The 25,545-nt window shown below is 36.5% G+C and overlaps 1 protein-coding gene across 1 annotated transcript in view; it reads left to right on the forward strand.

The window, feature by feature from the left end:
- LOC121443414 (teneurin-1) overlaps positions 1-25,545 on the forward strand; it is a 348,703-nt gene that overhangs the window by 18,071 nt on the left and 305,087 nt on the right. The window contains exon 2 of the mRNA XM_041645172.1: positions 24,378-24,616. Within this exon, the coding sequence (XP_041501106.1) occupies positions 24,378-24,616 (239 nt within the window). The remainder of the gene's footprint in view (positions 1-24,377; positions 24,617-25,545) is intronic.

Here is a 25,545-nt window from a genome sequence, read left to right on the forward strand (position 1 = left end):
TTTGCAGCAACACATTCCTGGTTACCTTTCAACAGCTAAGTATTTTTTTTAACAAAGTCAAAACCTTGGATTTTAGATAATGTATTGGATATATGTATAAATGTGTGTGTGTGTTTCATGTGTGCACCTATAGGCATGCATGCACATATGTGTCAATAGATTTTGGTTCTTGAAAATACTTTCACTTAATATGTTATCTCAGCCTGTACAAACCTGGAAGGTGAATATGATAAGAAGCAGTCTCAATTTACATGAAAGTAACAGGGCTTGGTGAAATCTTAACGGATCTTATGGCAGTCAGAATAAGAATTGGAACTAGAATTCAAGTATACAGAACCAGCACAATAATCTCTGCATATGACAATGGTTCTGCTATGTGGAAAGCTTCAAACTATCTCCTTTTGTCTATTGGTGAATTGTCTTATGGTTCAGTTAATCTTCCCTTCCTAAAAACATAACCTAGATTTTAGTCTATTCATATAAAATCTTGATGAAGCTAAATGCTCAGAAAATAGAAGGGTTCTGGGTAATTGGATTTGCTGATTAGCTTAAGGTTAAATAGAACTTTTCAAAAAATTGTCATTCTTGTTGAAAACCATTCTTAAATATAAATCCACTTTCCTTTTAATCCAAATGATAATAATTTAATCTTTCACAGGGATCTCACGATTGTCAGTTTAGACATGAGTTTCTATTATATAGTGCTCTAAACAGAAAAGATATTGTAGAGTGGATAAAATATCATGGATATTAGTTGCGAATTTTAATGGTCTCCTGTGAGTACTGAAGAAGCACAAGATTCAGAGTTAGAAATCTTGAACCCAATTCCAGCTCTGCCACTAAATAAATATATGACATTGATGACATCTCTTTCTTCAGCACAACCTCATTTTCTCCAACTGTCAAATGAGGGAATGGGGCTAAATATTTAAGATCATTTAGGTTTGCAATTTCTGTCATTTTGTGGCTTATCTTCCAGGGACTTGCTTCTCCACTGAAAGAATTCTGATAATTTAAGCTTTCTGATAATTTAAGTTGAATTATAAGTAATTGCAAGCTTGGTAATTCTATGTGAGATTCCCACATATGAGAAATAAATTTAAGTATGATTACTGAGATACATTCAGAATATCTAATACGTAAGAGGAAATTATAAAGATGCTACATGTCCCTATCTGTCAGGCGGGAGTGGTGATGGCAACAAGTATACTTAAATAAGCAGTCCTAGGTCATTGTAAAGCTAGCTTAAAAGATGATCTCACCGATACATGTATGATCAGCAAAACTTTGTTTGATAAATTTAAAATATTCTCTGTGTATCTCTCTGTCTCTGTCTCTGTCTCTGCATCTCTGTTTGTGTGTATATCTGTGTGTGTCTGTGTTTTAAAATGCAAAACTTTTCATGGACATAGGATTTAAAACAACTTTATATAGAAATTTTGTCTCACATAGGCTTGTATTTAGAAGCTTAATTAGTGTAGAACAAATTCCCATTGGTTTTAGTAATAAAAACTTAGAGCAGATACTAGAGGCTGAAAACTGAAAAGGATCTGAGAAACAAAGCAGCCAGCCACTACTTCTTTTTTTTTATTGAAAAAAAATTTCCGCCTCCTCCCAGCCTTCCATTTCCCTCCCCCTCCTCTCCCCCTCCTCCCACTCCTCTCCCCCTCCCTCTCCAGTCTGAAGAGCAGTCAGGGTTCCCTGCCCTGTGGAAAGTCCAAAGTCCTCCCCCCTCCATCCTGGTCTAGGAAGGTGAACATCCAAACTGGCTAGACTCCCACAAAGCCAGAACATGAAGTAGAATCAAAACCCAGTGCCCAGCAGCCTTCATTGTCCGCCATATTCAGAGAGTCCGGTTTTATCCCATGCCTTTTCAGTCACAGTCCAGCTGGCCTTGGTGAGCTCCCAATAGATCAGCCCCACTGTCTCAGTGGGTGGATGCACCCCTTGTGGTCCCGACTTCTTTGCCCATGTTATCCCTCCTTCTGCTCCTCATTGGGACCTTGGGACCTCAGTCCAGTGCTCCAGTGTGGGTCTCTGTCTCTATCTCCATCCATCGCCAGATGAAGGTTCTATGGTGATATGCAAGATATTCGTCAGTATTGCTATAGGATAGGGTCATTTCAGGTTCCCTATCCTCATCTGCCCAAGGAACTAACTGGGGACATCGCCCTGGGCACCTGGGAGCCCCTCTAGGTCCAAGTCTCTTGCCAACCCTAAGATGGCTCCCTTAATTAAGATATATGCTTCCCTGCTCCCCTATCCAACCTTCCTTTATTCCAATCCACTACTTCTTAACCTCTACCAAATCCACAGACTACATGAGCAATCCTGTCCCTACAAGTCCTCAGACTAAATGCCATCTCTACAAAACCTTTAGACTGAATCCTGAGCTCCTGTCTCTTGCCTTATATTCCTCTCTCTGCCCAGCCATATCATTTCCTGTCTCCACCTCCCTAGTGCTGGAATTAAAGGTGTGAGTCACCACCACGTGGCTCTGTTTCTATTTTAGGCTGATTGAATCTCATATAGCCCAGGGTCACCATGAATTGAAAAAAGTAGCATTTTTCAATGTCTTTCCTCATACTTTAATTTTCTAATTGTAAAGTAAATAGAATAGTATTTCATGCTGTCAAAGTCAGATTCAGGTCCCAACCAGCCATTTTTATGCTGTACCTTATCAATCTTTGGTGGGAGTTTTTTCCAAGTTTTGACAATGATGCATAGAGAAAATAGGCTTTTCATTCTGTTTACCATATAGGTCATATCCGTTCATGGAGTCACTGTACTCTTGAAGTTGACCTTCTCTCATTTTTGGAGTGGTTAATTTGAACAAATGTTTCTCTTTTCGTTCTAAAATCCACATAGCAAGGATGGACAATTGCAGAGGAAAGGCATGATTTTTCAAAAATTCTCCTGTGCTCTAGGGGAATTGGTCTTATTGAGCTTTAAATCACAGCAAAGATTCCCCATTTGACTGTTTCTGGGGTTTTCAAATTGTGAGGGAAGTTAATGTTGTTTCAATTGATGTGATTATTGTTTATTCTACATGTTTTAATCAGCAGTCAAAGATTTGGATTTGTGCTTTGTGACAAGCTCATGAAAGCTACAATTTGAAAAGCAATTTTTTTAAAAAAAATTGAAGTAGCAAATGTCTTTTACTTTCCATATCTTACAAAGATTTCCTTGTTTGGTCAGCAAGGATAAATATTTAAGGTAAATATGAATGAGTTGTATAAGCTTGTATATGCTCTCTGGCCCTAAAATTAGAGACATTTGCTTAGATAATGAAGCAATAGTATGTGAAAATAGCCTCAAGCTGTAATAACCTGTGAGATTGGCGGGGAAGATAAAATCATGAATGCTTGACATTTCCCTGAAAATTTTTCAAGAGTACCCAATCCCCTCTCATAAAGATAGTGATAATTCAAACTGTATGTCCCAATCAAATGAATAGTTTTAGAGCATGTTATCTCAACAATATCATTGACATTTCAAGGTGAGCAATTAATTGGTGTGTACATCATGAAGAGACAACTGCCCAGATTAGGATATTTCATAGCCTCTCCCACTGCATGTCAGTAACAAGAAACATCCCCCCCCCGAATTATGACAACATAAAATGTCTCCATATGGTCCTTCCTATCGCCAAATTATTCCACAGTTGAAAACACTTCCAACCTCACTCAAGAAATACTGTTCCATCATTTTTCCCATCCTTTTGTCAGTAGTTTGAGTCAGATAATAATCTGTACACTTTATACACAAGCTCTCTTCAGGTTCTTCCCTCTTTTCTCTTTTTGCACGGCTAATGTTGTAGGATTTAGTCTCTAATCTATAGTGTGACTCACATTGGAAACCATCTAACCACATGCATTTAGCCCTGAACCTCCCCCAAGGTTTCCTTTTAATACAATGACAACTCCTTATACAATTTTATCTCCAATTAGCTTGTCACGACTCTCATTTCTTTGTGAGAGTCTTAAGTAAAAGAAGTATATTTTGATGCATTGGATATGTGCACATTTGGTAGTCTAATTGGTCTGTACTCTGGGAATGCAGAAGAAGGAAGATTATTGAGTATTGTTGCTGACTTCTTTCATTAGATATATAACAAATGAGGCCTGAGTGCTAAAGCACCAAACAAATTACACAACCCTATTTGCAAATGTATCTCTCTCTCTCTCTCTCTCTCTCTCTCTCTCTCTCTCTCTCTCTCTCTCTCTCTCTCTCTCATCTATCTATCTATCTATCTATCTATCTATCTATCTATCTATCTATCTATCTATCTGCCTACCTATCTGTTGTAGGGGGAGCAGGCTACGTCCCACTGCCTGGCTAGCTTAACCTCCGAAATAACCACATAGAAATTGTATTAATTAAATTACTGCCTGGCCCATTAGTTCTAGCCACTTATTGGCTAACTCTTACATCTTGATTCAACCCATTTCTACCAATCTGTGTAACATCACAAGATTGTGGCTTACCAGGAAAGATTCAGAGTGTCTGACCTGGCAGCTCCATGGCAGCTCTCTATCTGTCCTTCTTCCCAGGATTCAGTTCTGTCTACTCCACTTAAATAATTACTACCCTATCAAAAGGCCAAGACAGTTTCTTTATTAAACCAAATGAAAGCAACACATAGACAGAAGATCCTCCTACACCATCTATCTATCTATCTATCTATCTATCTATCTATCTATCTATCTATCTATCTATCTATCTATCTATCTATCTATCTATCCATCTGTCTGTCTGTCTATCCATCAATTTATCTGTCTGTGTGTCTGCCCATCCATCTGTCTGTCTCTCTATCATGGTCCACCCATCCATCACCTACTTATAGACAAGATTTCCTTTCTTTTTCACCTGTACTTCATTCTCCCCATATTTACTCTTTGATCTTTCTCTTTTGCCTTACATAAGCCCTATACCACTTTTAGGAATTGTAAGCTCTTCTGATATTTTCTTTGCTAAAATGATTAAAAAGATTCACAAGCCTGAAAAAAATGACATATTTGATAAAATGCATTCAGTATAGAAGGTCCAGAAACATAGAGGGCATTGGGGACAATAGCAGTGGTAAAGCTGACAAGTTCACAAAAGACAGACCATGAAGGGTCATATAAAAGTAGCAAACCTTCAATTTAAAAATACAAAGAACACAGATGACCATGAAGAAAATTGATGACAAATTCAATCACCAGAAGAAAATTACTATAAAGATTTCCATGCTGACATCTGAATCAGATATCTTTGGAGGGAAAATATGAGGCTATGTGTGGTTTGGTTGACAAATGAGGTAGGATCATATATGTAGATTTGTATATATACTACAAGTCCCATGTCCCATATGTTACTATATTTACATACATATTCTGTATGTGTGTGAAATATATATATATGTATATATATACACAATATTCTCTCTATATTTTTCCAACATAAAAATTACTGTTATCTTAGTGTTTTATGGCAACTAAGAATAAAAATTATTTAAAGCTAAGTGAACATTAAAGAATATTTTTAAGATACTATTATTTCACAATGAAGCAAATAAAATGTGTAAAAACAATCCTAATGAAAGATAAAACTCCACATCATTCTCTTTGCTTGGCTGCATAACTACTGCATCTCTGCACATATTCTTTCATTTCAAATTTTATTCTACATGAGATTTCCTTCTTTTTTTTCTCCATTATATGTGACACTTTAATTGGTTCAGCATAACCTTATATATTGGATTTGCTAGCTTTTAATTATTTTTCTGTGTGTTTTAGAGAAACAAAGTAAGATTGCCTCTGAGGTTGTATTATCTGATTCTGGTTCAACTTACTATAGATACCAGCCATTATGAATACAGGGTTTTGATGGGAAAATGTAGATATGGCTACCGTTAGCAGATGAGAGATGATCAGCATTCTTGCTGATCTTTATACTTTCTGTGATTCTATAATATTCCATAAAATAAATTATTAGATCCATTCCAGTTATTGATTATGTTCTTTTACAGCCAGTGAATAAGCATGGGCATTGATGATCAAAGATAGTAAATTTCTAGGAACCAAATCTTAAATATTAAATATATTAAATGTAACTTTTCTTGCACTGAATATTTCATTAACCAGAACTCAGCTACATGACAACATTTAAGTGACCCAACACATGGTATATAGAGTGTATCTGAGTGCAGAGGAAAAGTGGAAGTGTAGTAATATGGGGCGGCAGGGCTGCGTCCCCCACACCCAGCCGCCCACATGGCTAGCTTATGCTCTGAAATAACAACACACAAACTGTATTCTTTTAATCACTCCTTGGCCCATTCTCTTCTAGGCTAATTCTCACATATTAATTTAGCCCATTCCTAATCATCTGTGTGTAGCACCCCAAGGTGCGCTTACCAGGGAGATTCTAGCCTAGTCCTGGGTCCCAGCTTCATCACGTGTGTCTGCCCAGGAGCCAGGAGCATGGCGTCTCTCTCTGAGGCGTCTGCTCCCGAGAGAGCTGTGGAGTCTCTGAGCTCACTTCCTGTTCCTCCCAGCATTTTGTTCTGTTTACTCCACCCACAGGGCCAAGCAGTTTCTTTATTGGCCAATGACCTTCCTCCATCATTTCCCCTTTTTCGGTTTAAACAAAAAAAAAGGCTTTAACTTTAACATAGCAAAATTACATATAACAAAAACAGTTATCAAGTAAAAGTTACAATAATCATTATCATAACTAAGGAAAACTATAACTATAACTAACTATTCTTAATTCCATCAAAGACTCCAGAAAGATACAATACTACCTAAGCAAACAGGAAAAAAATCAACTTTTAAAACTCTAGAAATGACAGAGACATCTCGCTGCCTGGACAGTCACCCAAAGTTCCTCTGTACCTTTGGGGCATCCATCTTCAGCCTTTAGGCCCATGGTATCCAGCAGACATTTCCATAAAGCAGGAAAATTCAAAGTCAATTCAGTCACTATCTGTTGTGTCCTGCAGAATGTCTCGCAGACTCTTTCATGAATCAGGAACCCCGAAAGATCATCTCACCTTAGGCAAGTTCAGTAGTCCTCTCTCTGCGGGTTCTCTGTGTCCAGTTTATGCAATAGTCCAGGCAAGAGCAGTTTCTTGCCCAAATGGCTATCAAACTCCATAAGGTGCCTCTTCGATGCCCATCTTCCTCTTGAAGTAGATTGGTGCTTCCAGGAGCAGAGTGTCTCATTGTCATGAAAAGTCCTAAATTATTAAAACATTTAAAACGCCGTATTCTATAATCTTTGAAAAATATGAAGAATGCCTATCTAAAATATATCTACGCACATCTAGAAAATATTAACTAACATGACTACAAACTTGACTATTATTTATGATTATCCATCAACAACCTATATTTCCTAATTATACATTACATATTTAAATGAACTATACAATCACAATACCTTAATCAAAATCAGAAACACTTATATATATAACAAAATTGACCGTAAATCTCTATCAATAAAGCAAAATCTATACTAATGCAAATTATTCATACCTATATCATATCCCCCTTTAAATGTAAAAGAACACTTATAAACATTTTTTGGGAATATGGGCGCAGTTATTTCTCTCCAAACTGCTTCCTGCTGAATGGGGGCGTCGTTAATTAGGTCTTTCATGGTATAACCTGTGTGCTAGTTTCATCTCAGTTGGCAGTTGAGCGAAGCAATTTTTTGAAGGCGTGCACAGGAACCATTCAGGAGGACGTGGTCCATCATACCAAATCAGAATAGAAGAAGTGAACAGCGTCTCATCCTCTGTGAAAACAAAATAAGAAACTCCTTTCCAAAGTATCATATCCTTAGATCCAAATTCATAATATCTATGTTGGATTAGTTCAGCAGTATTTATAAATAAATATCTTTTAGCATCTGTTTCTCCTTCCTCAGCATTTAAACAATTCAAAGAGAGCATAATAGCATACAGTATCAAAAGTCTTTGTGTATTTTCCATCTTTGTACGCTTTGTTTTAACCTCTATTTTGTTTATTTTTACTTTCAACTCTTTGCTTTTTGAGACAGGTTCTCTGTATCTTTGACCTGAAGTAACTCTGTAGACCAGGCTGTCTTTGAACTCTCAGAGATCCGCCTGTCTCTGCCTCCCAGGCATTCGGGATTAAAGGTGTACACTACTACACCTTGAACTCACAGAGATCTTTTTGCCTCTGCCTTCTAGGTACTGGGATTAAAGGCGTGTGCTACCACACACAACTCTCTTCCCTTTTTTTGTTTTTTACTTTAAGAACTTCAACTTTTAGTCTGCATATATTTTTAACACACTTTAAACCATTCAGAAATTTTCTCTGTCTTTGAATCTCTCTTTACTGTATATCTCTCTTTTTCCGACCACACGAGTCTTTAATTTACCAAGCAATATCAGTAGGATTAAAGGCGTGGCTTTGCCGGCTAGATCCAGCCCATTCCTTAGTTTTCCAGCCTCATGGCTGAGGTACTGGCTGTAGCCAGCAAGCGAGCTTCAGCAGCCTGTGCTAACAAACCGCACAAACCGCCTGCGTAAAAGAGTCAGAGTTTGTCCTGGCAGGACAGCCCAGAAAGCCGGCATTTTTAAATGGCGCAGCTTTTTTCCTGCTACGGCTGAAAACCGAAAAGCATGCGTTCAGCTTTTTGTCAACACCGTTTAAGTGTTTTGTGGCAGGACCTCTTAATGAGCTGCAGGCTTTTGCAGATAAAGCTGAGTCAGGAAGCCTCTCTTAGATGAGGCGCCCGCTTGCCTCTAGCAAGCAGAGCAGACCCGAGAACACAGAGAGTCTAGTTGCCATCAAACAAATCGTAGCACTTTACTCCAAATACTCTATTCAAAAGCTCTGTCTCCCGCAGGAGCCAGACAGAGATCGCAATGGCGGCACAGCCCCAGGAAGTCGCACTTTAAAATGACACAGCCTTTTTTCTGCTACTGTTGCTGAATCAGGAAATCTCTCTACAGCACGCCACCAACAAACAGCAAAAATCTCTCTTTCCCTTATTTTTAAGCCTTCTCAGGTTTTTTAAGTGGGTTTAGTTGTTCACACGTCTGGGCGCCAAATGTAGTAATATGGGGCGGCAGGGCTGCGTCCCCCACACCCAGCCGCCCACATGGCTAGCTTATGCTCTGAAATAACAACACACAAACTGTATTCTTTTAATCACTCCTTGGCCCATTCTCTTCTAGGCTAATTCTCACATATTAATTTAGCCCATTCCTAATCATCTGTGTGTAGCACCCCAAGGTGCGCTTACCAGGGAGATTCTAGCCTAGTCCTGGGTCCCAGCTTCATCACGTGTGTCTGCCCAGGAGCCAGGAGCATGGCGTCTCTCTCTGAGGCGTCTGCTCCCGAGAGAGCTGTGGAGTCTCTGAGCTCACTTCCTGTTCCTCCCAGCATTTTGTTCTGTTTACTCCACCCACAGGGCCAAGCAGTTTCTTTATTGGCCAATGACCTTCCTCCATCATGGAAGGATGTTGCTTAAAGGGCATACAGTCTCTGCCACAGGGTACCACTTTGATTTTGAAGTTGATATTTCATAGGATGCTAAGATCCATTGGGAGCTTTTATCTAGAAATATGTTATGTTGGATAGGGTAGTGGACTAATGCAAGTATCCTTTTGTAGTGTTATAAAAATAATCTTCACCTTTAAAATACACATATGAATAAGACTTTCAAAAATAAAAGATGATATGCAGGGCTATTTTGTTTGTAGTGGCAGAGGATAATCAATATCCCTTAAAATTTGCATTAGAATAATGATCTAGATTCTCAACCTGAAATGTTTAATGAGAAAATTTTAGGCTCTGCATTTCTTGTATTTTTTTGTAATTAATTGGAAACATTGTTTCTTTACAATAAGATGCCTTTGCTAATGTAGATTGAAATTCAATAAAAATAAATGAAACAGAAAAGTATATTGTGTCAAGCAGCTCATAAAATAAATGAGAAAAATACATGTTTTCAGAAAATGAAAATGAATAAAAAGGTGATAAATGTATATAATACTGCTTACCAACCCTTCCTTTAACAACACAATAAATATATAAACAAACAAGTAAATAAATAAAAGCCCAAGCAACAAGGGAAGACAAGTCTGTAAACTTGGCAGGTTGTTCTAATTATGGAAGTTAGAAGCTAATTTCCTTACCTTTTGTGAATAGGAATGCAAAAGCTTACTTATAAAATAGAAATTTTTTTTTCAATTTTCAGAGACCGTGGCATCTGATTTAATGGGAAAGCTATACTCACAGAGTTTTCATGGCTACATATTCTGTTCTTATTTCAAGAATTCCCTGAAAGGGAATGAGCTACTGAAAACCATTGAATAGTCTTTAATTATTTCCCCATGAGAAAAATGTATAAATTATAAACTTGCTTACAAATAACTTTGTAATTTTTATCAAATTTGAAGATTATATTCTCTAAATCATGTCTCAAGACCCAAATTACTATTAAATATAAAGTTAATTAAAATATACTAAGCTTACTTATCTAAAACTGTTTTATGTATTGACCTGAGCCTTCTAATCCAACATTTGTATTAATAGAAAATATTAATTTCATATTTACCTTTCATCTCTTATAGCTTTTAATATATTTTGTTTTATATGTATTGAATGCCTGTTCTGCCTACATGCATGTATGTTCACCACATGCTTGCCTGTGCCCACAGAGTTCTGAAGATGGCGTTGGGTCCCCTGAAACTTGAGTTAATGAGTTATGATTTACCATGTAGGTACTGGGAAAGAAAGCCCAGTTTTCTGCATGAACAAGTACCCTTAACTACTATACAATTTTTCCATCCCTTTAACATCAAGTTTTAAATTAAAATTAGATATACAATTAGATATAGAAATATATGTATAACTTAAAGAAAGAATGAGATGCTTACTTTGGAAATATCATTATTATCAAGCTAGTACACACTTATTTAATGTATTTAAGGATCTATTAATGCAACTTGATCAAATGTAATAGAATTCACACTGTTTTTGTTCTCTGTTCCAATCTATACCAGCACCACAATCCTGTTTTACCTCTAAGTATCCTGTATCAGAAATGTTTGATTTATGTGGAGGAGTATGATACATTGTTACTTCACAATTCCCTAATATCTCCCACAAGCTAAACAATAGCTTTACTTTTCTAATAGTTTTCAATATGCAACACCTTCTTACTATAATTTTCTCCTTCCTTTAATTTTGATTTGACAGAAATATTTCTATTAAAACATTCAGCTGACCACTTTACATTATAAACATTTGTCTTTGAACCAAGAAATAACAGATGACCGCATGAATTAAGATTGCATTGCCTGACAATGCTTGAGAGATGCACTAATCTATGGGTTAATAATAAGGCATTAGGAGACAGTTTTAAATTATGACCATTTAGCAGAGTAATAGTGGTAGTACATTGTCTCCTAGGGCCTATTACAAATCTAACCACTGTTTTCTGGCACTGATAAACCACATTCTTTTTAAAGTAGATTGCAGTTAACCCAGACACCCACAACTGGTCAAGGTGCAAGGAACAATAATCTAGAATGCTCAGCCCTAAGTGAGACATTTCTAACACACTCTGTCCTCCCAAAGCTCAAATGTTATTGCAGGAGAGGAAGTGGAATGATTGTTAGAACAAGAGGTGTTGGGTAACTTCAAGGACACAATGTTTTCTGCACATAGCAGGGAAGCTGCACATATGAAATGACGGTGATTTAATGGCATTCACAAGACCTGTACAAACTCACTGATGGACAAAATGTAGAGGGGAGGTTGGCACAAATTGCCACTCTTAGTTAAGGAGATATTGACAACTGATAACTTCTTGGGAGAGGAGAGGCAGTTAATATGATCACTGTCTTGCTCAGCCATCGTGATAGAAGATTCCTCCTTGAGTAGATGAGAATAATTCATAGACCCATAACTGGACAATGTACAGAGAGTGAGAGCCCTTGGTACACTCAGTCCTAAATGGGATGTAGCCATCAAATCCTCCCCCACCCCCAGATCTCAGGAAATTTATCAAAAAGAGGCAGAAGAAGTGCAAGAGCCAGTGGGGATGAAAGACACCAAGAAAATAAGGCCTTCTAGACATAACAGGACTAACCCATATATGAACTCACAGTTACTGTGGCAGTGTGTTAACCTCCCCAGACCAAAACCAGATGGGTTCCCAGTGATGTCAGGGGAAGTGAACATCCCCAAACCAGAAACTATCTCCAATTGACAGCTGCTCAGAAAGGAAAATCAGTTTTCTCCAATGCAGTCTCAGTGGATATACAAACCACACTTAAGGCATGCCCTATGCCAAAGATTAAATGGGCAACATAAAACAAACTCAGTGATATATTTGGAAGATTGTTGTCGCATAGTGCTTTGAACATTTTTTAAGCTTACATGTCTTTTACTTACATGTTGTATTTTCCAATTTTGTGTTTTTATGATGTGTGTGTGTTTCTTGTGCTTTTGGCTCTCGTTTTTCTGTTTCTTTTATCCTATTCTTGTTTTTTTTTTTGCTTGTTTATTTGTTCAGTTACCTCTGTTTTCTAATAAGAGAAATAAAGAAAGGGTAAGAATTTGGGTGGTGAGGAAGTGGGGTTGAATCTGAGAGGAACTGAGGGAGGAGAAACTATGATCAGAATGTATCATATGAAAAAAATCTATTTTCAATAAAAATACTAATAAGAGAATATAACTACTGGTATTTTGACCTTGCTTCAGAAGAAAGCCACACAACCCAAAGCATGAGACCAGTAGATTGGATGAGTAGAGAACAGGGTGGGGTAAGGGAGTAGTGAAGGAAAGGTGAATAAGAGCAGAATAAACAATTCTCAAAGAGCAGCAGTATGAGTTAAACAGTGACTGAGTTTCATTATTCATGCATGAAATTTAAAACATTGAACACCCATTTTTGATATGTTTTCAGAAGCTAGAAATAGAACCCAATGTAAAACAAAGACATACCTACTGGCACGTAGGTTATGTTCTAGTATTCAACCAAATTGAAGTTAATTTGAAAGTCAATCACTTACCAGGTGTGTGATCTTGGGAAATTTACACAGTTAATATCTGATCTTTAATTACCTCATCTACAAAATGTAGTTTTCTTATATATTACTGGGATATCATGAGAATGTAGTGAGAAAAACATTCAAGTAAAATACCAGAATATTTTATCATTTATTAAAATTTTTGCCAAATGCCTTTGTCTTACTATCATTATTAACAGTGACTATTTAAAAATTATTAGCATATTTTTATTTAGAGTAATCCTTCAATTACAAAAGTCTTCCACAAGAGTTCAAATATGAATGAACTTTTTATTACATTTACTAATTTATTTAATTTCTGTGCATTGTGTGTGCATGTGTGTGTGTGTTCACATGCATGTACCTGCCACAGCACACATGTGAAGGACAGAGGACATCGTGCAATAGGTGGTTCTCTACTTTACCTATTGAGGCATTTCAGCAGATTGTGAATTCATTTTGCTTTATCTGCTAGGTTTATATTACTTGAAAAGAATTCAGACATTTAATTATCATTTTAGTCTGATAAATCCAAACACAGTGCTTACATTAATCTTAGAATCCTTCAGCGTCATTCTACACAGTAAATCAAGAGAATTATTTTAATTTTTTATATTTTAAGTTAAAATATAATTACATCATTGCCCCCACCCTTTTCTTCCTCCAGTCTTCTCCTTGTGCCCACATTCTCTCTTGAATTAACAGTCTCTTTTTAATTATTACTGTTATTGCTTCATTTGTGTGTCTGTGTATATGTGTGTGTGTGCCTCACTATATAAATACAACCTGCTCCGTCCATTTGTGCTGCTTGTATATGTATGAATTTAGGGCTGACCAGTTGGTATTAAATAACCAATTAATGGACGAATCCATGGGGAAGGTTATTTCTTTTTTTTTTTGTTCTCATCCTTCCTTGCTTGTCTGTAGTTCTTTGTTCAGAGATTGGATCCTGTGAGATATCCCACTCTACTCTAGCTTGTCTATTGTTGCTGTCCTTGTTCAAGTCTTGTTTAAACAGCAATAATTTTGAAGTATTATGGTTGAAGATTCCTTGTAATTTCTGGGAAGAACAATAAAACATTGTAAAAGAAGAAAAAATATATAAACCAATGTGTGTATATTTTCTTGTTTACCTCTGAAATAAGAGACCTAAAAATTGAGATATGTTTCCTGTGTTCAGCCATTTATGTAATCTAGAGAAATATTAAAAGGCATGACAGATATTTCTTGTTACAGATCAACTCATTTGAAAAAAATACAGTACTAATGGAGATCATTGAATAGTCCCACTTGAAGATAAATTACTGAGATAAGGTTTAAGCTTTAAAAAATTATGACTTCTATAGGCATGCAGAAACATTGATAAGAACTGTTAAAATTATGAATGATACAGTATAGCTGTTTTATCAATATTTGGTAGGTGAGGCTTACAGGACATGTTGGTAGAGGTTGTCTGAATATTTGGAAGTAAGAATAAGAAACAAAAATTAAAACCTCCTTTATTAGCTATTAGTAGAGGGATAAAATTATTTACCCTGCTTAATTTTCAAATTCATAATACTGATAAGCTCAAGAAAATTTATATAAGTTTTATTATTACATTTTAATGGTATTATTCTAAATTGGAGTCTTTGCAAAGGGTAACTAATGGAAAACAGAGTATTCATACTGACATACTTTCCCACAGACTTTTTGAGATAGTCTCATCAAAGAAGAAAATGGGCTGATTCAAAATGATGTTTTCTCTTATTTTTATATGTAGATTTGAATATCTATGAATACCTGTATCTTCAAATAAAAGCAACAGAAACCCAAAATACATATGGAAAATATGCAATATAACCTCAAAGAAATGCAAGTAAAAACATACTAGTAAGACTATTATCACAACTGAAGTCCAAGGGCTGGAAAAATAGCTCAGTAATTAAGAGCACTTGCGTTCTTCCAGACTACTGGGTTCAGTTCATAGCACCCATATCGGGAAGCTGACAACCACCTGTAACTCCAGTTCTAGGAGGTGGAAAGCACTCTTTTGACCTTTTCAAGCACCAGACATATTCATGGTACATGTACACACACATAGCAGAACATACACATGCATAAAATAAAATAAATAAATATAAAACATAAAAATAAACCGAAGAAATACTAAACATTGAAGAGGAGAAAATGTGAAGAAACCTTTGTGCCCTGCTGGAGAGACTTAATCATACAAGCTTCTATGAGAAAATGACACAGACGTTTCTTAGAAAAATAAAAATGTAACTACCATATGATCCCATAATGCTTCTTTGGAGTATGCATCCAAGTCAATTAAAATAAGACCTTATAGAGATATTTCTTTTCATATATTCACAGAAGCATTCATCCCAATAACCAAGTAATTAGACATACCCTACGTATTGATAAGGGAGTGAACCAATAAATCAAATGTGAGTTTTACACACAATGGATTATTATTTGGTCTTAAAAAGAGAGAAAATGCTGTAACATACTGCAACATGGATGAATCTTGATGACATCATGTTAAGTGAAATGAGCCACACATGAAAATTAAAATAATATGTTCCCTCATATGGAAAGGAGTCAAAATTATAGAAACAAACAGTGGAATGGTGAGTGGTTGGGGGAAAGGCAGTGTTGTTTAATGAGCACATAGTGATTCAAATTTTCTAGAAAAGTAACTCTAGAAACTTCTCACAAAGTACTTAACACTACTGCACTACATAGTTTAAAATACATTATTTAGATTTTTATCACCAAACTACATTTGGTAACTTTAAAAATAAGTAATTAAATTTCATTACCCCCATACAAATGTAATTTTGCCCTACCCATAATCTTTTCTTTAAAGAAATTCAACCTCGGTTCCAGTAGAAGCAAGTTGAACCACTCTCTCTTGGGAAAAAAAAATGACCCAAATGCTTATAGCTACAGTAATACAGGCTGAGATGTGTCTCATAAGAATGTTTACAAGATGTAAAAGAGAAAAACTATTGGTTATTTATGTATCTGTTGTGAAAAAGCTGTAGATTTCTGTCTGTTTCCTGTAGAATTTTAAGTGCCATATTAAATCATATTATTTAATACTAACAGATACATTCAGAATTATGTAGTATAGGGGCTTAAAAGAGAGAACACATTTCCCCCTTTTATAGATGATTTTAAAATCCTTACAGGAGCATTTATTATACTCCCATTTACCACCACTGGGTCTCATCAGTCTTGAAGATTTTTTTTATAATATCCTTATGTGCCCATTTCCTTTGGTAATATCTTACTTTCCCTTTTTTAAAAATTGAACTTGAATATTAAAACAGATGCAAAAAGAGCCACTACCTACACATAAACTCTTGAACTGCATTTTCATCATTTGCTCTGTAGAAAAAAAAACCAATTGTATGAAATTGATAACAACATTTTAGTATATCCTCGGGTCCTGAGGGAAAAAGCAATGTGCTTAGACAGATGATCTGATTTTATGAGCACATAGCTGAAGTCTAGCATTATGCATTTGTCTTTATGCTCCTACTTTTTTCAAAGACTATGAAAACACATTAGGCTCTGGTTTCACTTTCCACAATGACCTGCAAAGCTTATGACAATACATAGCATTTATATCGCTGTTTCTCAGGATGCACATCAAAGTATAGATCGCGTTCAGCATAGACTCTTAGTGTGGGCTTGTTAATAAGAAAACAAGAACCTTAGTATATGAACTTATTTTATTATCTATTATCACTGAAGACTATGATTTGGATTCCACTCAAACATGAATTAGTTTAAATGCTGCTCTGCTGTGACTGTTGAATTTATTCATTAATCTGTAATATTTTACTTATGAAACTGCATTTGGAAATCCTTTGGTGTACATCAGATAAAATTACAGTGCTCAGGGATATTGATTATTGCTTGTAATTGCCATCATAATAGCCAACAATTCTCTGTCTTTCTTCTACCTCTTAATGATATACCAAACCAAATCAATACCCAGCATACAGGGCCACTCACATTGTCTTGAAAATCCAATTGTTCTTCTTCATAAATATGCAAAAGATTGAAGAATTTTTATCTTCAAACATTAGGTAAAAGAGTCCAGTCTCCTAGGTTTCCCCTTTATCCCATAGAAACATATCACGGTGAGACTGTATAGGATTAATACTATGTCTGTGACATTTTGTCACCTCAAAAATAATCATAGGGCAAGGGTGGGAGGCTAAGAAATCTACACCACTCTGTTGCCTGTGAACTGCTCCATTTCTTGCTCATTAGTAAATTCAATGGCCAATGAGGAAAACTCTGGCTAGGAGAACTCGCCAGGCAATAAAGAAGAGATCTTCCCTTTTAAAACACAGGTTATTTAAAAACCTAAAAGAGAAAGCACAGTTACATGAAATGAACACAATGCTATGGGTCACTTATACAATGAAATATATTTTCTCCCACTGTTATTATATACCATGCCTCCATTCTTCCATTTTGGGATAATTTAGGTATCTTTTAGAAAAATAACAATCACTTCATCTACTAAAGAGTTGTTTGTCCTGTGATGCTTATCCATTCATTCAAAACAGTTTAACAGACTTTAAAAGCTGCTATAAGAGCATATGGCTTACTAAAGAAGGCATTGTTGACACCCCATGGGAGGCCTTATTATTTCTGAGGAGTGTATAGGGGTAGATTGGAGGGAGGGGAGAGGAGGGAAGAGAGGGGAGAGTACAAACTGTGGTTGGTCTTTAAAATGAATCATTTTTTTAATATTCATATTAATTTAAAAAATTCAAAAAAAGAAGGCTCAAAAGATGGTGCTGTGGATACAAGTAATTGTCATGCAAGTATAAATACCAGAGTTCAGATCCTCGGTGTCTTACTTAAGGTTTCCGTTGCTATACTAAATTACTATAACCAAGAAGCAACTTGAAGAGAAAAAGGTTTGTTTCATCTTATACTTGCACCTCATAGTTCATCGTTGAGGGAATTTAGGGCTAGAACTGAAACAGAAGTAGACAGGAATGCTGCTTACTGGCTGCTCACCATAGCCTGCTCACTCTGCTTTCTTTTACCTTCCAGGATCACCGACCAAGGGGTGTCACATTCCAAAATGGCTTGGGCACTCCCATATCAGTCACTGATTTAGAAATTGCTGTACAATCTTGCCTACAGGACAGTCTTATGTAGGCATTTTTTCAATTGTGCTTCCCTCTTCTCAGAAAACTCTACCTTGTATCATGTTGACATAAAAAGGCACCAGCACAATTGACCCCTTGTCAAAGTGACACACAAATGTATCACTTATTAATTCATAGCCTTTCTTTTCTTATCCATTTCTAAGATCTTATATTAATATCAATATGACAATATAAATATTCCAAAGCCCCACAGTCTTTAAAAATTCAAATACTAAAAATACAGTCTCTTTAAAATATCCAAAGTTACCAGGTGGTGGTGGCACATAGCATTAATGCCAGCACTTAGGAGGCAGAAGTAGGCATATCTCTTGAGTTCCAGACCAGTCTAAGCTACAGAGCAAGTACCAGGACAGGCTCCAAAGCTACATAGAAAAACCCTGACTTTAAAAACCAAAGGAAAATTATATATATATATATATATATATATATATATATATATATATATATATCCAAATTCTCTTAAAATTCCAGTCTCTCTAAAATTCCCAAGTTTCTCTACAAGTTCAGTCTCTCAACTGAGCTCTTGTGAAATCAACAAGTTACATAGTTTCTTGCTCAAAGAAGTTAATCAGGCCACAGTTACAATTAAATCAAAACAAAACCAAAGTCCAAAAGTTCAAAGCTCAGTGTCAGCTATCTGCAACTCCTGATTTTCTGGGCACCAAAGGAATTCATTTCTATACTCTGTGGTTGGTAGCGCACACAGCTTATCTAAAGTTCAAGCTAGATCCATTCCACGGCTGCTGCTGTTCTTGGTAGTCCAACATGGTATTGGCATCTCTAATATGCTGGAATCTTCACGAAAACTGAGACTTTACCTTCACCAATGGCTGCAACTGGAGGTTTCTGTCTCATCTGCCAGTTCCTGAATAACCACTCCAAGGCTTAATATTAATTAACAAACCATTTGACACATCAGCTCAGGCCTACTATTAACTATCTCTTACAACTTAAATTAACCCTTTTTGGTTTTTAGAGACAGGGTTTCTCTATAGCTTTGGAGTGTGTCCTGAAACTCGCTCTGTAGACCAGTTGTGCCTCAAAATCACAAAGGTCCACCTGTCTCTGCCTCCCAAGTGCTGGGATTAAAAGTATGCATCACCACCACCCAGGAAATTATCCCATTTCTATTATTCTGTATTTTTACCATGAGGCTCATGGATTACTACCTCACATTTTGTTTCCCTGGCAGCTTCTGGCATCTCCCAGACTCTGCCTTCTTCTTCCCTGTATCTTTTTTTTTATATGCTTTCAATTCTTTTTTTTTCCATTTTTTTATTGAGAAAAGGCAAAAAAAAACAAGTTTCCACCTCCTCCCAGCCTCCCATTTCCCTCCCCCTCCTACCCTTCTCCCCCTCCTCCCACCCTTCTCCCCCTCCCCCCACTCCTCTCCCCCTCCCTCTCCAGTCCAAAGAGCAGTCAGGGTTCCCTGCCCTGTGGAAAGTCCTAGGTCCTCCCCTCTCCGTCCATTCCTAGGAAGGTGAACATCCAAACTGGCTAGGCTCCCACAAAGCCAGCACATTACATAGGTTCAAAACCCCGTGCCATTGTCCTTGGCTTCTCATCAGCCCTCATTGTTCGCCATGCTCAGAGAGTCCAGTTTTATCCCATGATTTTTCAGTCACAGTCCAGCTGGCCTTGGTGAGCTCCCAATAGATCAGCTCCACTGTCTCAGTGGGTGGGTGCACCCCTCGTGGTCCTGACTTCCTTGCTCATCTTCTCCCTCCTTCTGCTCCTCATTGGGACCTTGGGAGCTCAGTTCAGTGCTCCAGTGTGGGTCTCTGCCCTGTATCTTTGCTTGGATATTCTGCCTGGATCTATTCTGACTAGCTATTGGCCAAATCAGCTTCTTTATTAACCAATAGTAATAAAACCTATTCACAGCATGTAGAGCAATATCCAACATTAAATGGTTTCTCATAGTACCAAACCTCAGCTGCTCTCCAGAAACCTCTCATTCCTCTAAAACCAGTAAGACCTGGGAAATTTACAAAATACCAAGTTTAGTTCCCGGCACAGAGTATAGCCACCTCTACATCACAGCTTCTGTTTGTTCACCATAGGGAAACACTTCCCAGAGAAATGAGCTGGTCTCTGCTTAATCACAGTAGATTCTTGTGCCTCAGCTGAGAAGCATCTATTATCCCGACAAAACAAAGATTTCATTGTAGTGGTACTAGTCTCTTGCTAATCACAGCTCCAGAAGACCAGAATCAAAGAGTATTAATTGAAAACGCACATGAAAGGTCCAAACAGAGTTTTTTTCCCTCTGAAACCTCACAAGGCAGACCTCTATTATCTGTGTTGCTCAATGTTCTTACCTTCCAGGACCCCACAGAAGAGCCCACTGAGCTGTAAGCATCCAATGTCTTTTCCACCCTAAAGTTCAAATGCTACCACAATCCTCCTCAAAACACACGTCCAGAATCTATCACAACAATATCCCACAACCTGGTCTAATTTCTTTCTTATTTAGGGTTTCTGTTTTTGTGGTAAGATATCATGATCAAATGCAACTTTCACCATACACTTTTATCACTGCGGAAGCTCAAGTTAGGGGCCTAAGTGAAAAACTTAAGGAGAAACCATGGAGGAAAAGTTTACTACTTGATACACTTGGCATGCTCATTGTGCTTTTTTATACCATCTAGGACCCCCTGCCCACAGATGGTACATCTGATAGTGGACTAGGCACTTCCACATCAATCATTAATCAAGAAACTATCCCCATAGACTTGTTTACAGGCAGTGTGGTAGAGGCAATTCCTCAACCAGATGACGTCAGCTTGTGCCAAGTTAACAAAAGAACAAGTCAGCACAAAGACATGCGATAGAATACACATACATTTTGCAATATGGTTTGAACAGATAGTATTTGTTAATTTTGAGTCAGTTAGCATAAGTTATTAGAACATGATGCTTATCTAGTGAAGATTAGGGTTACAGATAATATCATACCATGGAAATATATTAAATAAATAATGTCTGATACTAGCTTTGTCTATAATACTAACTACCTATTACTTAAGTAAACCACTATCATTCTTTAGGTTGAAGCTACTCTCATTGAAAATGAGGGCATTGGGCTGCTAGAATTATAAGAAAGTTTCTTCAAACTTTGTGATTCTGTAGGTGTCATTCTCATTATTTTCATTAAGTCAAAAAGGGAACAGTATAAAAAGCTTAGAAAAATGTCTCCATGCCAAGTTCAGCACAAAATGTGCTTCTTCTGAACTTTTTTAGTAGCTACATAAGCCTAGTATGTGTATGGTCTGATAGAAATGGCTCTGGAGCCAATATACTGGAGTTTGGAAATTTTGCATCACCAATTATTAGTAATGGGACCAAGGACCAGTTTTTGCATCTCTTTGTTTCCTGTTCTCATCTATAAAAAGAGACATATAGATATTATAATAAGCCTGTTATAAGTACAAAGTAATGTAATACTTTATGAAGTAGAACCATGAATGGTACAACTCAACACTCAAATGTTGTCTCTTGTTAGTAATAGAAAAATTATCAGTTATCAAATTTTACCAAAATTCTCTGTATCTTCATTTTGTCATCTAGAAAGTAGGATAATAGTACCAACCTCAAACGCACATGAAGATCACAATAATACATTTATTGAAACTAACTTGGTATCTGACCCTCTAGATAGAAAGATTAGTAAATTCACCAGATACAAATCTTCTAATCCTAGTAATAAAACTGATATTAGATCAAGAACATTTTTCATTAATAAAATATCCCTACATTCTAAACTTCACACAAATTATCATTTTATTCATGAATGTTATGCTTTTTTCTCCTTTTAAAAAGTATATCCTATTGCCCCTCTTGAGGCCTGATTTCTTTTCCTTAGTACTATGTGTGAATGCTTTTCCTAATGTTTACAGCTCAATTTGCAATGATTATGTATCATGAGTTTTTAAAATCACTTAATGAAATATCAAGTATTAGGGATATGTATAAGTTATTTTAGCTATTATAGATATCATTGTAATAAGTGACTTCTTAAAGTGTCATAGGCATCATTTCTTGAAGACAACTCCTAAAAGCATAATTGTTATGTAAATAATATGTATATTTAAAACATTTTAGTATATAATGTTCAATTGCCCTCTAGAAAGGTGCAGGGATCTCAATTTCATTCAGTAACGTAGCCCTTTAGAAAACAGTTAACCTCCATGATACTCAAGCAAAATTCTCTATTGTCAGCGTTTTTCATCACCTGGCACATTAGAGTTGTTGGGACTTTTTTTCTTTAAATGTATATGCCTCTTTTCCTTTAAATGTGGAAGCTAGAAATAAATCTTTTACATTTGGGCACATATTGCAAGGTGATGTTGACTTTTCACTTACTGAGAGGTTTTATACTGTGCATTAAAATGTAACACTAGAATGTGCTTTGTTTAGCAGTGCATTTTACTGCCATAGAGGGCACAGTATAGTGGTTAAGATTCAGGACATTAAAGCCTGGATGACCTGTATGCTGATTCTAGCTCTGTCACATGCTTACAGGGTGAATTTGCACAACATTTTACACCTATTTTTGCCTTCCCATTCTTAAAAGCCCAGTGAGGAAAATAGCATAGCCTGTTCCATACAAGGAAAGAATGAATGCATTAATGAGTATGTAGTAGAACACATGGCACTTAGCACCTCACAAGGGTAGGAAAGTACAGGGTCAAAATATATATGTTTGTCTCAAGTCCTTACTTATGAGTGTATCACTATTTATGAAAGGTCCAGTTATAATAGTAATGAGGTATATGTGATCACTCTGTAGGTATATAATATAATAACACCATTGCTCCACATGTATAAAGTTCCACAGCAGGCATAATAAATGTATGGTGAGAAAGTGCACAGTTGAGTTTGTCTCTGCGAATCAAGGTAGAAATTTGCTAAGAAAAAAAATGAGGGCATTCCTGGAGTTATGGGACTGTTCTACATTTGGATAGAGGTTTGTTTTGCTCAAGTAATGGCATTTGTCAAATTCCAGCAATGGTATATGTTAACAGTGAATGTTTTCACATATAATTTTTATATTGAAAACAAACTATAAAATATCAACTCTATATAATAATAATGTTGGAATATGAAATATTTTGAGAATTTTTTTATTGTACAACAACTTTCAAAAACTAGCACGAGCTAGTAGCTAGAGAATTGAAGAGGTGAGCTGAACAGATAAAAATGGATATGTTCAAATGTGAACTGTACAAGGTTGTTGGTGAATGAATGGGATAGCTTGCTTCAAGTGAGCCATATGTTTGATATTTTAAATTAAAAGATTAATTAATATCTGCCAAAAGTCTTGTTTTTAAAGTTTGGTAGTGAGGAAAAGGCCAAACACTGGTATCTAGGATGCCCTAATTATCAAAATCTGATGGCAAAACACAGTCAGCTCTTCAGAATAATGATTAAGGAATGAGAAAAGAATAATGAATATCAACTATGGAACTGGACCATTTACTAGTAATCAAGAAAGCAAGGAAAGGAGGGATTGAGGAAGGGACAGAGTGGCAGAGATGGGGAGGAAGAGAAGAAGAAATGAAAAAAAATACCAAAGACAATTCATTTGCCACTGGATTACCTGAAATTTTTGTCTAGCCTTTCCAGGTCTGGTGAGATTTGTCATAGTATGATGCTTTGAAATTTGTACCCATCCCTCACATCTGCACACAGGGTACTAGTGGGCTGGAAGTCAGCTCTGGAGGCTGAGGACCTGTGGGGTGGGTTCTTCCATCCACATAAAGCTGTCAGCATTCACCAAACAGAAAGCAAGGAAGCCAGTTTGGGGAGGTAGAGCTCCATCCTGACTCAACAGGGACTCAGAATGGAATGTGGGGCACTTGAGGACCCCTGTTCTGGGTTCCAGTCTTAATTTCCAAAGATATTGTTCATTGGTAGCATCAACTCCCTTGGCTCCCAGAAGTCTCTGACTGTACATTATTTCTCAAAGCATTGTCATTAATAATATAACATTATATTTATTTGTGTAACAAATAAATACACATATATTACTGTATAATATATACTATTAAAGAAATAAAAAAAAAGAAATTTGTAGAGTTTGTGGGGTTTATAGAAATTGGCTCTGGTATTTACAGGGGAACTTCTCTGGTTTTCTCCATTAGGCATTTCCTGTTCAAACATGGATCTGGTTCCTCTGCAATCTTCAGTGCAGCCAGTCAGAACTACCCACTGACATCCAATACTGTCTACTCACCACCTCCCAGGCCGCTGCCTCAGAGCACCTTTTCCCGACCTGCCTTCACTTTTAACAAACCGTATAGATGCTGCAATTGGAAGTGCACAGCCTTGAGCGCTACCGCAATCACAGTGACTTTGGCCTTGTTACTAGCCTATGTAATTGGTAAGTCCTTTATATGAGTTTTCTTTTTAACCGAAGATTGTTTGGTTTGGAAGAATTCACTCTCAGTGCTGAGATGCACAGATTTGTAGCATAATTAAGTGTTGTAATAACAAATGGATTCCTAGTTCTTTTTTTTTCATTCCCAACCTTAAATACTGCTGTTGGAGTAGAAAGAACACTTTGAGAAGAAATATTTATACTACTAAGACAGTCTTATTGATTGCACTTGCTGTAGTTAGCCATGTTCCTTTCAATTAAAAGGTTGTTATGGTTTTCTCATTAGCAGTCATAAGTACTAATCTACAATAGCTTCTTAAATTATAAGTACACAGTAAGATGGCTACACAGTTTTTCAGGTAGCAATTTCATTAAAGCACTTGGGAGCTTTCAGAAAATTCAGTGCAGTGTCTTCCCAAGAATTCATAAGAACCAAAACAGATAGCCTTATTTTCACAAGAAGCTGAAAAGTATGTGGTTCTTGAGTTTTGGAGCGTAACTGTGTGCATTCTTACCACTTTTAAGGAAAAAAATGTTCTTCTTTGGTCACTCTAATTAGTCACCCACACTTAATAGAAAATTGTATTGATTTTTCTGGATGGCATTTTATTTTGACTGAATGTTAATTTCCTTGCTTGAATGGTTCTGCCAGTTTAAAATGTAAATAATTTAAGAAACACGTGTTTTTTGAAAGCCTTGTCCCAATGATGAATGAAATATCATGATTAAAAAAGAGAACAATCTAGATATGTCACTAACAACTTCTTTTCAGTTTAACCTGAAATTCCACTTCCCAACTGAAGCACGGTTATTTACTAAGATATAAAGAATATGATTCTGAGAAGTGGTTAAAAATGATATTTAGATTTTCATATACTTGTAAAAAACAAAGCAAGTTTGATTGGTTCCAATTTTCTAAAGCATTAACAGAT

The sequence above is a fragment of the Microtus oregoni genome, unplaced genomic scaffold (assembly GCF_018167655.1).
Source record: "Microtus oregoni isolate MIOR12 unplaced genomic scaffold, Mior012 000106F_ref0000393, whole genome shotgun sequence".
In the NCBI taxonomy this organism is placed as follows: domain Eukaryota; kingdom Metazoa; phylum Chordata; class Mammalia; order Rodentia; family Cricetidae; genus Microtus; species Microtus oregoni.